General features: G+C 37.7%; 1 protein-coding gene across 1 annotated transcript in view; it reads left to right on the forward strand.

Annotated features, from left to right (window-relative positions):
* Pde11a (phosphodiesterase 11A) overlaps positions 1-18376 on the forward strand; it is a 352033-nt gene that overhangs the window by 263427 nt on the left and 70230 nt on the right. Inside the window, exon 13 of the mRNA XM_070020261.1 lies at positions 13844-13953. Within this exon, the coding sequence (XP_069876362.1) occupies positions 13844-13953 (110 nt within the window). The remainder of the gene's footprint in view (positions 1-13843; positions 13954-18376) is intronic.

Genomic DNA, 18376 nt, shown 5'->3' on the forward strand with positions numbered 1-18376 from the left:
CAATAAAACAGTTGTGCTGGTAGCTTTAGTATGGTCTTGTTTGTGATCATTTGGGTAAATGCCCCAAAGTGGGATTGCTGGGTCATAGGGGAGCTCTATTTGGAGTCTTTTGAGAAACCTCCATACTACTTTCCAAAGTAGTGGAACAAGTTTACACTCCCACCAACAATACAGTAAGGTTCCCTTCTGTCCACATCCCCTCCAACATCTGTTATTATTAAAGTTCTTGATTATAGCCATTCTAACTGGGGTGAGGTGGTATCTCAATGTTGTTTTGATTTGCATTTCTCTTATGGGTAGAGAGGTTGAGCATTTCTTCATGTGTCTATTGGCCAGATACTCTAGTTTTTTTCTTTGCTCCAAAACATCTAGAATTACTTCTTTCTCCACACTGAATCTGTTACAACACAGACCTTTCTACTGGTTGCTTTAAATTACCATTTTCTTGTTCTCTACTAGTATAAACTTATGGGTCAAAAATCATTTCTTACTCTTTCAATAACACTCTATGCTGAACATCTATTTATTTATTTATTTCCTTCCTTCCTTCTGCCCATCCTTCCTGTCTATCTGCCTTTCAGTGATGATAAACTTGAACTCAAAGCCTGGATGCTGTCCCTGAGCTTTTTTAATACAGGCTAATACTCTACCACAGCTCCAATTCTAGCTTTTTAGTGGTTAGTTGGAAATAAAACGCTTCACAGACTTTCCTGACTGAGCTGGCTTCAAACTACAATCCTCAGATCTCCTGATTTGCTAAGATTAGAAACATAAACCACTGGTGCCCACCTCAATACTTATTTCTTTTTAAAAAATTTGCTCAATAGCTATGTACATATGTCCATATAAGCTGATGCTAAGCGAAATGAATTCCAAGACACAGACACGAGGTTTTTCTTTGTTGTTCTTGATTTTAATGTACTATGTGATTTCCTTTTTCTTTTGTGTTTTTTCTACCTGTAGCTCATCCCCTTTGTCACTGTGTTCGATTTTGGTACCCTGGGTATCATATATATATATATATATATATATATATATATATATATATATATATATATATATATTCAGATATATATACATATATCTGAAATAGAGAAGGAAAGGGGAACAACAAAATGGTGAGACAAAGGACAAAAGGGGGAACCAAGACAGTATTTTAAAAATAATCTGTAAAACTTGGGGGGGGGTGTTGTGGGGGAAGGAAAGAGGGAGAAAAATGAGAGAAGGGGTAACAAGTTAGACAAGGAATGTACTCATTACATTACTTATGTAACTATGCTTTCTTTGTATATCACCTTGACAAAATTTTTGTACACTTTTTATTGTAAAAATGCTGTACTGAGGGGTTATAGTTACATAAGCAAGGTAATGAGTACATTTCCTATTGAGCATTGTTGCCTCCTCCTTTGTTTTGGCAATAAAATTTTAAAATTATATATTTATTATCTTTAAGTAGCTGTACAAAGGGGTTATAACTCAACATGTTAACTTATGAGAACAAACATGTTGATCACTATCTCCCCTTTCATCATTCTTGCCAATTCCTCTCAACCCTACCCATTCCTACAATTACCTCACCAACTCCTTCAATTCTCTCTCCCTCCCTCATTTTCTCTATTCACCTATTTCTTAAGGACCCTACTAGTACCTTGTACTTGATCGTACACTTGGTTGGTTTTCAACACATATACAATGGCTTGGAATCAAGAGTACAGTGAAATAAGAAGAAGGGAACAAAATATCTTCATTTTTTTTCTAGAGGTCTTGTGGTTTGGTTCTTCTTCTGTTTAAGGAACAGTGGGACTGGCCAGAAAAACTGAACTGTCCCCGGCCCTATGTTGTGAATAGCATCAAATAGTAACCAGTCAGATGAGGAAAGAGAATGCTTTGAACTTTGAGGCTTAATTGCTTATGGGCAAATGTTGTTTGAAAACAAAAATGCCTCCATTTTGCATTTTTCTTTATCAGATCTCAACAGACAAGAAACAATTCATGAGTCTGGCTCACAGACAACCATACCTTATTAGCTTGATTGTCTTGGAGAACCTGCAGGTTTGTGGACTTGGCAAAATAAGAAAGCAAAAGCCTTATTAAACAACAGAAGGAGGAAAGGCCATAGTTCTGTGAGGCAGAGTCGTCAAGGGTAGAGACATGGTTTTATAATGGGTCTCTAATACCTGAGGTGCAGGGATCTAGCAAGTGTGGTGGGTTCATGGTTAACCCTTTGGAACAAAAGAAAACAAGCACTCAGTTTTCATCTTTGAATATTCTTATGGTATAGACACTTTACAAGAAACTGAAGAAAACAGAACTTTGAACTTGTGCCAGCACAGGGGAGTATTTAAACCATCAGAATACTACAAGGATGTTGTTATTTTTGTGTCTGCTCAGTAAATTTGAGTGTCATTGTTAGAAAGGGTTTGACTGCATGGCAAAGGACATAGTTAGCAAGATAAATAGAAAGCCCACATATTGGAAGAAGATCTCAACTAGCTGTACAACAGACAAAGGGCTCATATCTAAAATATATTTAGAGCTCAAAAAATCAAACCCCCAAAAAACAAATCCTCAAAGAAACAACCTCCCCATTAATATGTGGGCTTAAGAATTAAAAAGAGTCTTCTCTGGAAAGAATGGCCAATAGATACACGAAGAAAAATGTTTAACAGCTCTGGCCATAAAAGAAATGCAAATCAAAATCACATTGAGATTTTACCTCACCCCAGTTAAAATGGCCATTAACAAGAAAACAAATAATAACAAATGCTGGTGAGGATGTAGCCAAAAGGGAACACTACTTCACTGTTGGTGGGAATGTAAACTTGTTCAACCACTCTGGAAAGCAGTATGGCAGTTCCTTAAAAGACTAGACATAGGGGCTGGGAAGGTGGCTCAGTGGTAGAGTGCTTGTCTTGCATGCATGAGGCCCTGGGTTTGATTCCTCAGCACCACATAAACAGAAAGGGCTGGAAGTGGCGCTGTGGCTCAAGTGGTAGAGTGCTAGCCTTGAGCTGAGGAGCTGAGGGGCAGTGCCCAAGCCCCACAACCAACAAAAAAAAAATAAAATAAAAAAAAAAAAAAAAAAAAAAAGAAAAGACTAGACATAGAGCTCCTCTATGATCCAGCAATTCCACTCTTGGGCATTTACTCAAATGATCATGAACAAGGCCACACTAAAGCTACCAGCACAACTATGTTCATTGCAGCAGCATCTACCATAGCTAAGATATGGAACCAACCCAGATGCCCCTTAATAGATGAATGGATCAAAAAAATGTGGTATAAATATACAATGGAATTCTATGTTTCCATCAGAAAGAATGGCACCACCCCATTCACAAGGAAATGGAAAAACTTGGGGAAAATCATATAAAGTAGAATGAGCCAGACACAAAGAAACATAGGCTGCATGTTTCCCTCATTTGTAATAATTAGTGTATACCTAGTATAGTCCTAGAAGAGGATCATAATAGTCCAATAGCTATGTACATATGACCATATAAAATGATGCTAATTGAAATGAACTTCATGATATGGAAAAAAGAGATTTTTCCTCTCTCTCTCTCTCTCTCTCTCTCTCTCTCTCTCTCTCTCTCTCTCTCTCTCTCTCTCTCTCTCTCTCTCTCTCTCTCTCTCTCAATGTATTGTTTGCAGTTATTTCTTTTTTTTTCTTTCATCTTCTCCCCTCTGGTTTATTCTCTGTGGTTGCTATTTCTGATTTTGGTACCCTTTGTCTTGTATACAAGTTTATCTGATTTGGGGAAGAGAAGGGGAATCACAGAAATGGTCACTGCAACAGCAATGCCCACTAGACACTATGTTGAAAATGAACTTTACTACTTGCAGAGGAGGGAGTTGGGGTGGGGGAAGTGGGAGAAAATGAGGGAGGGGTAACACTTCAAAAAATATACTCACTATCTTATGTAACTGTGACCCCTCTGTTACCTTTGCAAACAAATAAAAACACTACATCCTGGTAGCTCATGCCTGTCATTATAACTACTCAGGAGGCTAAGATGTGAGGATTGCAGTGTAAAGCCAGCCCATGCAGAAAAGTCTGTTAGATTCTTATCTCCAATTAACCAGCAAAAAGCCAGAAGTAAAAGTAAGGCTCAAGGGAGTGTAAAAGTTAAGTCGAGTATGAGGTTGAGTGCGAACTCCAGTTCCAAGACCCCCTCCCCGCCCCCACATACGCAGATAAACTGTCTTTGGAAAAAAATGTTAGTAAATATTTGTTCTTTCTTACATTGCGTTGTATAGCTATATCTGGAAAAGTTATTTTCTTCTCCCTACATTTCACTGGACTTAACTATAATTACAATAGTTTCAAAGTCTCAAGTTTTGTTTATTCCTAACATAAAGAATTTTTTATGGGTTGGACACGGGCAATCTGGTTAACCAAATTTCTTAATGAAGAAATAACTATGGAGATAACTAAACTTACTTGATCAGGATAGACAAAAATAAATTTAATTCATTTATTGATCTAAAAATATTTATTCTAATTTCTGAAGTATGACCTCAGTTTGTGGTCAACTGGCTGTTTCCATGGATTAGCACTAAAGCTTCAAACAATCCTGACAACTACTTGTAAGATGTGTGTGTGTGTGTGTGTGTGTGTGTGTGTGTGTGTGTGTGTGTGTGTGTGTGTGTTGTTGTTGTTGTTGTTGTTGTTGTTATTGTTTTGCTTGCTGGTCCTAAGGCTTGAACACTGGTCCTGGGCCCTTAGCTTTTTCACCCAAGGCTAGTGCTCTACCATTATAGCCATAGCTCTACTTCCAACTTATTGGTAGTTAATTGGAGATAAGAGTCTCATAGACTTTCCTGACCAGAATGGCCTGGAATCATGATCCTTAGATTTAAGCTTTCTGAATAACTTGGATTATAGACATTAGCCATTGTTGCCTGGCGATTACTTGGGTTTTGATCTCAGTTATTCTATTTTTACTAAAGGGTTCTCATATTCTGTTTTGATACGGCGAATTAGAACCAAAATTAACCTGGAAAAATATATGTACACTACAGGATTCAGTCTGGGTCACAAAGCCAAAAAAGAATGGTGCATATGAACAAAATATTCCTCTAGATGGCACTCCAAGGCAAAGTTTCCCAGCCAGTTGCTAGAATGGGATTTTCTTAAAAAAATAATCTTGTCAGGGAGACACTGAGGCACACACCCCACTATGAAATAAATGTTCTTCTTTGAAGACACACCAACAAACTGTGTCCAAAAAATGCCCCTTCTATTGGGATGGGTCTGTTTTATGACTGCCTCCTGACTGATCGTGCCCTAACCATAAAAATAAAATGCAATGTTCTCTGTGTGACCTCAAATCTGTGACTATATTTTCTTATGTTCATTGTTCTGGGAATTGGAAGTGCATAGTTACACGTGACTGCTAAGCAAATTTTATGCCATGAAAGATAGGATAAGCAAATTTTAAATATATAATAACCTTTAACCATAAGATATTTCACACAGAGAAAATAAGCTTATTGATTCAGAATTATGTTTTACAAAGGTATTGAGGCTCATGTCTAAGATACCAAGCCATTTTATCTCATTAGAAGTTAAACTAAAAAATAACTACCTTTTGTAGGACAGGGAAATGAAGACTTTGATGAAAATTTAGTTTACTGGGAACCGTTGATAATTTAAATAATTTGTTCCATGCATTTGGCCTGATTTTTCAGATTTATATAATGAAAACATCAGTGCTATCCTTTGCTTTTAAAGAGCTGCTTAGTTAAAATTTGCCAAATTTTGAATTCTTCCCATAAATTTAGCAGATAGAATCACTTACTGTTTGTAGTAAAATAAAGATTAAAAGCCTGCAGATCATTGGTAGGTATACAAATTATCTTCTTTTATGGAATCCTTTAGAAAAAAATTCTATCAAACACACATGAAAAATAGAGGAAAGATTACAGGGAAAGGCTGGGTTCTTTTATTCTTTATAATTTGTATTCTTAAAGTAAAAGGAAAATAGTGGTTCCAGGGCTGCATAGATACTTTTTGGTTTTATAAATGATATATGAGCTCTGACAGATTTTCCAAGGCAGTGGGAGAGAAAGGTTTTCTCAAGAGTCAGTATTCTTTACTATCCCATAAATGTACTCATTAGCACTTCGGGCCATGCCCCGCATCCTGTAGAGGCTCGATAAAGATTAATTGAATGAGTGAATTTGCTTTAAGGTAATATTATTCAAGGAACCGTGTCTCTCAGTGTCCAGTTTAAAAAAAAAAACTACAAAATGACGAACAACTAACAGTGCTAGAAATCTTGTTCTTTCTTCATATCACACTAAGGTTCAGCCAGGGTTCATAGAGAATATTATGATCTTGCAGAATTCAGTGGATATGAATAGAGAAGAGCACGTGATCGCATTAAAATTTATGGTAGTGCTGGCAGCATGGTACTGGTGGGGAATTGCAGTTAAACACTAATAATAACCACTAATAATAATAGTGCACACACTGACACCCCTGGACGTTTAGTGGGGGCTTCTTAAATCTTAAGTGTGAAGGTGGCAAGTGTAGGTCCATATTTGTGTTGTCAACAAGGTGATTTTCAGAGATAAGCTAAGCTGTTTTATTGAGAATTCAAACTAGAGAGCAGACGGGATGTTTAGAGCAAATTCCATCCGGCTCCCAAGCCTGGGGCTGAGATGCTTCGTGCTCTCTGTGGTTGCCAGAAAAGACCTTGAGTTTCAAGGTAGAAATGTTCTCCTGGAAGCTCACAAAAGCACAACTGAAACTCTTTTCTTTCCCACCAAGGACAGATGAACTGAATTTTATGTATTTATTTAAAATATTTTACATTGCTATTATTAAAGTAACATACAGAAGGGTTACAGTTATGTAGGTCAGATAAACAGTAGTACATTTCTTTTCGGACAATGCCAATTGAATTTGTAAAGAAAACATTTTCACTGAAGAACCAGAATCTTAATCTCAAACAAAATCAAATTCCTTTGCTAATTGTTCTGTTGAAAGGCACAAAGAGATCTATACATTTTGTTCTATAACTGACTGCAGTAAAATAAACAATAATCATTTGTATAAAATAACTATCAAATGTAATTTTTACATATCATTTCCTTACCAATGGAAGTAGTGACTAGTTATATTTACTTTAAATAACAGCCTTATCATAACAATACAAAGAAATTAGAAAAAAACAGTTACTTAATCTTCATTTAGGTATAACTTAAAACAGCAAATATTTAATTTAGGAAAGGAATGATTTTTAATGTTTTGCATAATAGCAGCAGGGGGCATCATAAATTAACTACAGAGCTAATCAACTTGAATACTATGTTTAAATTGCATTTAGGGCTCCTACCTTTTAATCATGTAAGAAGGCTTCTGTTTTTACTCTGCTATATTTCAGAGCCCCAATTAGGCACCTCATGCTTCTAGATGGCACTGCCCTTTATCCACGTTTATTTTATGAAAGAAAAAGGAAAAATGTACATAATTAAGAACCTGGTGTGCTAAGAACCAAAACATACAATTGGGCAGAAGGATAATCCAATCCATTTCCTCTCACAGGAGAGTAACCTCCATAACTCACTTTAAGCGCTGCCATTCATGAGTTATGGGTCATTCCCTCTCTAGTGAAAATAAATTCTCCCGCACCATCAGCTCAAGCTGGGTATTTTCCTTAGGACATGTAAATTGCAAAAGTGCATGAACATAACTGTGTCTGGCATTACAGGGAAACTATAAGCTCTTGCTCATGGAGATAGCCTTTTAAGGAAAAGTATGTGGTTTTAGGACTAAAAATGCCTTAGTTAGAATACAGGGCTTTTCGATTAAAGTGAATTTATTCTTGAGATTTTTATAGTGTTGGTAAACTGCTTAATCTGTCGCTTTGTGTTTTATGATGCCAGCTGAATCCCCCAGTTCAGAGAGACCCAGCCGCAGAGCCAGAACTATTTATCACAGCCTCCATTTTCCATGGTTTTAGGACTTCCTGGTGGTACTTTCTTGGGACTGAAACCTGGCACCTACCAGTGGCAAGCCGGGGAGCTTTAAAGAGTTTACATTTTTACTGGGTCTCATGCTTAATCTTGATTCATGCTTAATCTTGGCCAGTAAAACCTGGGGTAAGTTTTAAAGAGGTCTCAGATTATTGAAATTCATCAAGCTGGCCTCTCATGGACCTCTGAGAGATCTCTTTCTACACAATTAACGTTCACCAAGAGATCTGCTTCATTTTCTATGCTCACAGACCATATGTTATATTATATTGCATTCACTAATAATTTGCCATTTCTACATATGAACAAAACATGCTGCTCTTATCCTCTAAAAAATAATAAACATACATATTTTAGGGTCTTAATAATCTAATACTCTTCCCTTGCTTCTTTTTAGATGTACATTTAAATTACATAAGGCTATGTTTATTATATTGTCTAAACTAAAAGAGAAATCTCAATTTTCTCATCTTTTTTTGAATATTTTATTTTAAACTGACACATTTAGACTGAGACTTTCTTCTTATCTTTTGTTTATTTTTCCACATTTATCAAAATATGAGAGCAGAGATATATTAATTGATTTTTTTATTTGACCACATCAAAACCTTTTGAGAATAAGGAATTTTGATAGACGCTTTGAAATATTCTAGCAAACAAAACAAACAGATACGTGAACAAGACACTGCAAATAAAGGAACAATGCAACAACTGGCAATACATGGATTCCTAGCCACGTTAGGCAAAGGATAACATGACGTTCACTATATAGTCATCTATATGTTTGTGTATGTTTACCTTTCTACAATAAAGGTTTTTGAGTCTGGAAACAAGTAGGTTAGAAATTAATTATTGGATGGGGCTAAAATAACTAAATATAATTGTATAAAGTCAGTATCTCATTTGTGCATGAGACAAATACTCAACACATAATTGTACCAGACAGACTACTGAGTCTTGTTGACTCACCTTTCTGAGAATTACATAGATAAACATTTGCAAGATAATTTGAGACTAGCAATCATATATACTCCAAACATGCCAGGTTGTAGAATTTGATAGTAAGTGCTTTCAGAAGCTTCCAGTTGTAAAAGAAAGTCATTTAGACGAAGATACAATGTTTTCCCACCTGTTAGCTTGGTAAAGAAAGGATCACTATAGACTTTAATTAATTTCAAATCACTATTTGGTTACATTCATCTTGAGAAGAAACAGGAGCAAATTAAATCAAAAAGATTCCATTCCCACAGAAAATTAAACAAAGCACAAATGATTGGTATTACCAGAGCTTCATGCTCTGGTAAAAGAGATATGCAATAGGTTGGTGCTAGATGGTGATCCTCTGAAGTTTCTGACCTTTGGACCTCAATAGGAGACTGAAGTGCCTCCTTTTCAGTTCAGCAGCTTTAAATGTCCTCAGGCAAACATCACTGTAAACACAAGGGAGTCCAACCATTGATCAGTGATGGTGTAGTTTGTCCTGTGGGGTTTTCCACCCAGAAAGGATTATTCTTGATTCCTACTCTCCTCTCCTGTCCTTTTCTCATGCACTTTCTATAGCTAGCAAAGATGGGATCTTAAAAGAAGAGGAAGAAGTTGGGAGAGAATTTGGTCATAATACTTAATGAACAGCCTATGAAACAAAGTAAATGGAAGTGAGGGATTGGGTTGGGAGGGATGGGAGAGAAAGATGAAAGAGAAGATATCAATCAAAATGCATTATACTGACAAAATGACAGTTGAATGTTAACACCTTTGTACAGCTACTTAAAGATAATCAAAAGACAATTTTTAAAAATGAAATAAAATTATTTAAACAACAACAAGGGAGGTTGTGTTGTGGAGTAGTATCAATTTCCCCTTCAGCACTGCTGTTTCCACCATAAAACCAGCCATCAGCATTGCAATTTGAGGCATTTATTTGAAGAAATGATAATATTTAGCACAAAATCATCAAAGAGTACTTCTAAGCCATAGTAAATTTGATTTTGATCATGTATCAAACAAAAGCTGTAGACAGTAAACCCACAACATTCTGTGTCCCAGAAATTAAACCAGAAGTTAGATGTTTCTGGTATGAATGCTTTCTCTCTCTGTCTCTCTCTGACCACAGTTTACAAGACCTCCCAGTTGAAACTGTCTAGAGGTCATTCAGAATATGATGGCCTAGAACAATCACAAGGTTTCTCTGAGAAGGGAGTCTTGGGAACGAGGTCTACATGCCTTGACTTCCTCTTTACTTAGGGAAATCATAGTCATTGCTTCAATTTTTGATACATACCCTGAGGAAATATAGGAGAAAAGATATATTACCATAAAGATCAATAAATTCATAATTATTGGGTGAAGAGCAAAAAAAGTCATATTTTATTTAAAAATAAAATAAGAATTTGAGTCAGGAGTAGGGCAAATGCATTGAAATACACTTTCTCCTACCTCTGTTTCCTTTTGAAGGTATATTATCAGCAGCAGGCAGCTGACTTTTTCTGCTCAGTGTGGATAAATTTAGGTCTGCTTGGACAGGGCCAGAAGAAAGATGGATGAGAGCGGGGAGGGGCAAATGGACACTTAGTGGCAGGTGGACACTTTTCAGGCCTGATGAGTCTCAGAAACCATTTACGAGGCAGCTTTAAATCACAGTCAAGAGATAGGTGCTGCTTCAGTAACTCAGGTATCACAGTCTGGAGAGGTAAATACATTTTGTGCAACTGTGTGTATGTATTTCGGGGATTCTTCTGAGGATTAGAGATGGGCTAGGCTCCATGGTCTTTGAATGCTACAAAATTATAGGAAATTTTCTAGAAAGTCCATAGCTTTCACCAAATTCTCCAAAGTAGCCATGATAGAAATTATTTTAGAACCAGTTGTTAGATTTCAAGAGAACAAAAGGTAACTATAGAAAACTTCAGCAAAATATGATTCACTCTATATATCATGGGTGCTAACTTATGGCTTTACATGATTTGGTGTATTGATCTTGAATCTCTTAGAAGAAATTTGATTTTAACATATTCATAAATTTCTAGTCAAATTACTGTATCTTAATATTATCTCTATTCCCACTGTTCTCATTCATCCTAGTTGATAGTATTTTCACAGGCAAAAAAAAACCCTCTGTATTTCAGTAGAATTCCACTGTTTAAAACTTCTATATGATAATAATTATTGCTTACTTGATAGACTTTCAAGATTTATTTTGCATTAGCAAGACCAAACGCCCCCTAACAAACACAAAGCTAATTTACGATTTTTTTTTTTTTTTGGTCGGTCGTGGGGCTTGAACTCTGGGCCTGGTTCTGTCCCTGAGCTCTTCAGCTCAAGGCAAGCGCTCTACCACTTGAGCTACAGCACCACTTCCGGTTTTCTGGTGGTTTATTGGAGATCGGAGTCTCACGGTCTCTCCTGCCCGGGCTGGCTTTGAACCGCGATCCTCAGATCTCAGCCTCCTGAGTAGCTCGGATTACAGGCGTGAGCCACCAGCGCCCGGCTAATTTACGATTTTAAGATGATAGTTATACCTCCTGTTCCTTTCAAAAAAATCACCAAATAACAGGAAGAACAGAAATGGATATAAACTCCCCCCTCCCCTTTCTTGGACCCATAACCTATGAAGGCAGAAAATAGAGGGAAGATTGGCTCCTAACTTAGTAAAGAAGAACAAGGTCTCTACCAAGTGCCTCAGGGCTCAAGGCTGAGCACACATGAAAAGAGCACCCTGCCAAGGCACGGTGACACCACAAAAGTAGGATGCAGCGGCAGATAAACTAGCAATTGAATATAAGAAAGAATAAAGATTTTCTTCAGTCACATAAAGCTCCAAAAACAATGAGCTCACTCAGGGTTAAAACTTAATAAAAAGTTATTATCTTTGTTAATGTTCTTGCAAAGCAAGGGAAAAATCAAGGGAAGAGAAAGACTTGGGCTGCAGGACACGATATCAGGCAAGAGCAAATCGCTAAATAATGGTGAGGGAAAGTTGCATCACCAGGACACAAAGGGTCAAATAAAATGTGTGACACTTGATTCTCACAATTGTTTAGCAATTCTTTAACGAAGTGATGCAGGATGTAAAAGTATTAGATGTTTCAAAGAAATTCTAACACCAGGAAATGCAAATCTTTACATAACCTAGGTAGGAAACAATCACTGTATGCTAATTAGTTCATCAGTGAGTAATATTTATAGAGTGATTATTAAGTGATCATACTGAGAGTATGAGAACAGGTTTGGAGGGCTTTGCCTTTACCTGCCACTGGACATCATCACTTTTTTATAATAGATGCTGAAGGAGGCACACTGGGAGTATCCTTTCCTAGGTATTAGGTATGGGACACAGAACATAGTTTCTCTGGGACTTCAGTTTCCTAATCTAAAAGGGGGTAATTGTAGCACTTAACCACATAGTACTCTTAAAAGAATTGTTCAACTTGAAAGCTCAAAGGTCAAGGTACACAGTAAAGACCAAGCATCTGGTGAATAACCTAGTGCTAAAACTTGCCCATACTATAAAGAAATGTGGTAGAAACCTAACTAACTACATATATTTTTTAAGTGGCTGTCTTTAGGGATTCAGAAAAGGGAAAGGATGAAGGATTACTGGTGTTTGACTCTAAGTCTCTAAGTATGATGGGATTTTTTAAAATACTTTAAGTAAAATAAGCAAAACAGAAAACGCAGCAATCAATACCAAATTTTATATTAAGGGCACATACAAACTTTAGTATGGACCATTTCACACTCCAGATAATTTGTTAACATTTTCATTTGCTACATAAATGAAGTTAGATGAATTTCAACATCTACCGGAGCAGGTTACTCCGTTTTTAAAAAAAAAAATTATCAACACAGTACTCCACTACTCAATTGTTTCTGCAATGGTAACATAACTAATTATGAAACAACATTTTCATTGCTCTACTAGAAGTGTCTTATGGATAAACTATCCAAGGATCATAGATTTGGGAGGAGAAACACACTAAAGTAAAAGAATTTAAGTCTTCATTCCCCTTCTCCTGTCCTCTGATAAAGATTTTAATAAGTAATGAAATGGGAGACTTTCACAGTAAAAGGAGAGGGGGAAGATAAAAGCCTTGGATCAAGAAAATTCATAGACTAGCTTTCCCAGAGGTGCACTTCCTCTTTTAAACTAATGAAAGGATCAGCAGGAACCAAGAATCATTGCTTCTCTTGGTCCCATAATTATATCAAAGTGTTTCTAGAAGAAATTACATCACAGCTATGTATTTCACAAACAAAACTACCAGTTAGGGAAAAAAATTAACAATGTGTACTTCCCTCAATCTGGGTTGCCTAATGCTCTGCTAAACTCTGTTTCCATCTTACTACCTGTATGAATTTAATCAGCTCACAATGTAACATGAATTAATGTGTTGCAAGATAACGTCTAGAATGAGATCATGAACCAGTTTGCTTACTTCCAAGTTGTTCCTTTTAATACCACTCATTTGAGTGGCATCTGGTAGGGGCAGTGTCAGTTTGAAATTTGCCTTTTTATCACCCTACCATCAAACCAGAAGCTCGCCATCAAAATGTACAACAGCAAAGTATACTTTGCTTTGGGCCTTTACCAAGCTATCTCTGTTATCTAGATAGTAAAGTCCATTCTCCAAAGAGGAACATCATGCTGGTGTGGTAGCATGGGCCATTGTGACAGCAAACTAATTTATCACTGTGGGGACCATAGGCTGTGCAACTGACCACTCAACTTACTGTCATCTAAGAAGGTGGCAGTTAATCATTTCCTCAAATGATGTGGGTATGAAAACAACAGCCTGCTAACCTTATCTATCCTCCCTGCTCCCAGTAGTGACTGTTGCCATTTTCTCCTTCTTCCCAGACGGCTGGGTTTCAAGAGATCCTGACTGAGGTGGAAATTTTAGCCGTGATTGTGGGATGCCTGTGTCATGACCTTGACCACAGGGGAACCAACAATGCCTTCCAAGCTAAGTAAGTCTTCTGTTTGTTGTTATTTTAATGCATTTGCCTTTCTGCTCAGAGCCAAAGGTGACGATTGCTAAAGAGTAAAGCATTAATTTCTGGCATTTGAGGCCAAGGCCATGCAGACTTGGGCGTGCATGTCATGGGGCCCATCCATCTTTATAATTCCCCATTCTTCTTTTAATTGCAAATTTGCCCTTCATGTCATGCTTGTTGATTTGGTCTGTCTCTGTTGACCTCAGTCAGTTAAGAAGCTCCAGTTTTAAGGGGCCTACATTTTCCCTCTCAGAATATTTGCCTACATGGTGTGACAAAGTACATAGACCTGCTACTCCCAAGTCTAGTTCTGAGACTATTAAATGAAAAGGGTCTTAGGAAATTTTATGAAGCAAAATATTCCTCTATTTCCAACAAAATTGCTCCAAGGATTTCTTTGATGGTGGTTGTTATATAAACTGTAACAAAGTAAAGCCACATACAATAGAATAGTCTTTGCTCTTCTCATGCCTATTTACATGAAGACAAAGGCACTGCATAAATACAGACATGTGTAGGCAACTATTTTCCCTGCGCATAATGTGCAAGGATAGAATAACCTGTCCCTAAGCAAACTACTGGTCAGGATAGCTACTATATAGTGGTGGTCTATACAATGGCCAACGCTACAGAACCTAAGAGGTGATAGAAATCTGAGCTAGGGGTTTTAAATGTTCTTTGTACTATTTATCTGCAAATAAAATGATGCAGGAGATCAGAAGACTGAGAGAAACAATTTGGGGTGAAGAGGAGCTAGGGGAAGCTTCTATAGGGAAGTGAGATTAACTTTCATACGACTGAAATCAGAACCTCCAGGTCACCAACCTATGTTAATTGAAACACTAACAATCTCCTTATCATTCCTTTTGTTCCCTAAACCTCCCAATGAGGCTTGGAGTCCTGGGCTCTTGCATTTGTTCCTGATCTACCAAGAGCAAATTAATTTTGAGGTCTTTATCCCCCTGCAATCTGTGGCCCATGACTTCTACCATCTCTTCTACAATTTCTTGACTCTTTCATTTCTATGACATCCCTTCTGTAAACCTCAGCCCTAGCATCTATTCTGCCTAGACTTAGAACATTTAGGAAAAAGTGTGACAGTTGTGAGAGTTTGAGACAGTTCAGATATATACTCTCCGAACTTGGCTGGGTGTGCTGTTCCCTACTAATCTTCCTGTGTCCCTTGCCAGCTCTGTCCCCCTCATTATTAGTAGTGTTATAGGACAAGCATGCTCTTCCCAACCCACTTCCTGCTCTGCCACCTCTCCCGACACCACTCAGCAGACCACCTGGCCTCTTGCTTCACAGAGAAAACAGAGGCCATCGAAGAGAATTCCCGCAATTTCCTCCCCTGACCTCTACAAACTTTTCTATCCATCCCCATCTTTGCCTCCTATCTTAGGGAGGCAAATTCCTCTACCTCTGCTTTGGATCCCTTTCTTCTCTCTCATCTGGAACCCTCACCTCCTTCTTCCTTCCTCATATCTCTCAGCCATTTTCTCCTGCATCCTATTAATATGAACAATTGTCCCTTGTCCCCATTAAAAAAAAAAAAACACTTTAATCACCACTTCCCTCGGTAGCTACTGCTCTATTCTTTCCTTCTCAGTCAGACTTATTGGAAAGACATCTGTGTCCATTGTCTTTGCTGCCTCCAATTGTACTCCTGTCTGAGGGCTTCCAGTTTCATCTGACCAGAGAAACCAGCAATTCCCCTTTGCCCAAAGCTGCCCTTTCTTGACCATTAGTGTCTCCTTCCTGAAACTCTTTATCTCACACACAAAGGATTTTCATCTATCATTATATTATTCTTCCCGGTGTGCTCCAAGGCATCTCCTCCTACCTGCCTTTCACTGGTGGATGCTTCCTCTCATTTCTCTTTTGTTTTCATGTTCCATCAGCCTTTGTGTGGGCCTCTGTCCATCTGCTGGTGGATCTCAAGTCCATAACCGAACCATCACCCACAGCTTATCTCCAGGCGTTCCTTTCAGCTGTTTGAGAAGTACCTCCTACTTGAAGTTCCAGTCAGCTCACTCTCAATCTTCCCACTATGCATGGTGGGAAGACCTCTCTCTCTTACTCTGTATCTTAATGAACAGCCCTACCAGAAATCTACAAGTCATAAGTCACTCAGACTTCCTTCTTGGAACTCCTTAAAGTGTCTCCCTTCCTTTGCCCTCTTGCAGAAACTGCTGCTTCTTTTGCAGCTATCTTAGATTATTGTGAAAAACATCCTGACTTTTCTCCCAGTGGCTTTGAACACTAGGATATTCTGATACACAGAAGTGATCAGGTCATTCCTCATCTTAAAAGCCACCCATTGGCCTTCTGTGACTTTTAGGATAATGTTCACACTCCTTAGCTTATCCCTCTAAGGGGATTCTTTTGTTGTTATTGTTGTTTGTTTGTTTGATTTTTTGTTTTATTTTTAATAAGTTTTTATTGTGAAAATACTGTGCAGAGGGGTTACAGTTACATGAGCAAGGTAACGAGTACATTTCTTATCAAGCATTGTTTCTCTGGCCCAGCACCCACTCAGCCTCCAGCCTACTCCACCCAAGCATCCATTTTCCAGACATAAGACATCTGAAAGTTATCAACGGGGGTCCTGCTAACTGACATCTCTTTGATACCAAATATGCTATTTCTTTTACCTTCAATGCCATCCTTTACCTTTGATCATCAGAAGTACTCCAAAAGTATCAATTTGGGGTTTAAATCCCTGAGGATCTCTCTTTGATAACTCTTATGCCCATATAATGCCCTGGTACTGCCTTTTCAATTAGCATATGATTAATTTTTGATAAATGATGAATTGTAGGATTTTATCTTATTCAAATATAACTTTTCAATAGTTTATTGCTTTAAGAAAAGCATACGCTCTTTCATAGACTATGATAAAGCATAGCTTTGATAAACACAGGTTTTCTACTGTGTAGCAAACACCTAGAACTCATCAAATAAACTACCCACACTTTCGTTAAAGGATTTAATAGTTGCTTGTTTTAAGTTCTTATGTGTTTCACTATTTTTTTTCCTTTTTTGTCGGTCATGGGGCCTGAACTCTGGGCCTAGGCACTGTCCCTCAGCTCTTCAGCTCAAGGCTAGTGCTCACTACTTGAGCCACAGCGCCACTTCCAGCTTTTTCTGCTTATGTGGTGCTGAGGAACTGAACCCAGGGACTCATGCATGCAAGGCAAGCACTCTACCACTGAGCAAACTTCCCAGCCCTTCACTATTTTTTAAAGGATTTTTCTCTCTCCCAGGCCAATGGTATCCCAGTGAATGGCCCCACCAGAAATCTAGTATATCTCTTTTTGTGCCCTCTTTTCAGCCCCCTACCCTTCTACCACTTATAAATAAAGAAGAGATAAACGTGTTAAATTCTGCCTGTAAACTGAGAGTAAGAGCCTTGAGCATTCTTTGAAATTCACAAAAATTGTGCTCTGATATCCATGACCTCTCCTCAGCAAGAAAGCCTATTGCAACACACTGAAAGTGGCCATTCTTCTTGCTGGCTGAGCTCTCAGTGGTTTGAATCAAGAGTATATACCCAATCAAATTTAATCCAATTGGATGTTATCCCCCTAGAATTTTGAAGTTTGTTACCATGATCCTGAATAGGGATCTAAGCTACAGGTCTACAAAGACTTGTGAGCTGAGGCTGCCATTTTGCTATAAACAGAATATCCCAAGGGGTTGGAAGGAATAAGAAGATAATTCTGCAGAAAGGAGAAAAGAAGGAAGTTGATTTTCAGAGAGAAGCCACAAAGAAAGGCTGTTCAACTAAAAGAGAGACAAAAAAAAACAAAACAGTCCCTGGCTTTTTCCATTACTGTTCCTATTGCTTAGGAGACTCAGTCAAACTTAAGGCACTTGAGTTTCCTCAGAGTACCTGGAATCATTTAAACTAATTTTTTTTGTTAATCTTGTACTTTATTTTTGGTTTTATGCAACTAGAAGTCCATAAACAATGAGAATTATAATTTATTTGTTGTTTACTATGTCTCAAGCCCTTCCCAATATGTTTGTAGATACTTTGCTCTCCATTATTACAGAAGCCTCAGGAAGGTAAGTTATGTGCCCCAATTCATCTATTCAGAATGCTGCAGAGCAGATTTGGACCCAAGACTATTCTGAAAGCCATTCCTAAACCACTGCATTGTTTTCTTCCATGACACTATGACTTCTATTTTGGGCCTTTGAGCTTACAGCTTACTGGCCGTCTTGCCCGATACGTGAGCTCTACAAAATTAAGATATATTTTGACATTCAGAAACTCAAGGCATAGAGTCATAAAAATTATAGAACTGAACTAAACCTTGTCATATTTCAAAATGCTTTAATTTTACAAAACTGGAAACTGTGATTCCAAAATGAATGATATTCATGCAAA

Source organism: Dipodomys merriami, unplaced genomic scaffold, assembly GCF_024711535.1.
Source record: "Dipodomys merriami isolate MVZ:Mamm:240054 unplaced genomic scaffold, mDipMer1.0.p SCAF_1, whole genome shotgun sequence".
Classification (NCBI taxonomy): domain Eukaryota; kingdom Metazoa; phylum Chordata; class Mammalia; order Rodentia; family Heteromyidae; genus Dipodomys; species Dipodomys merriami.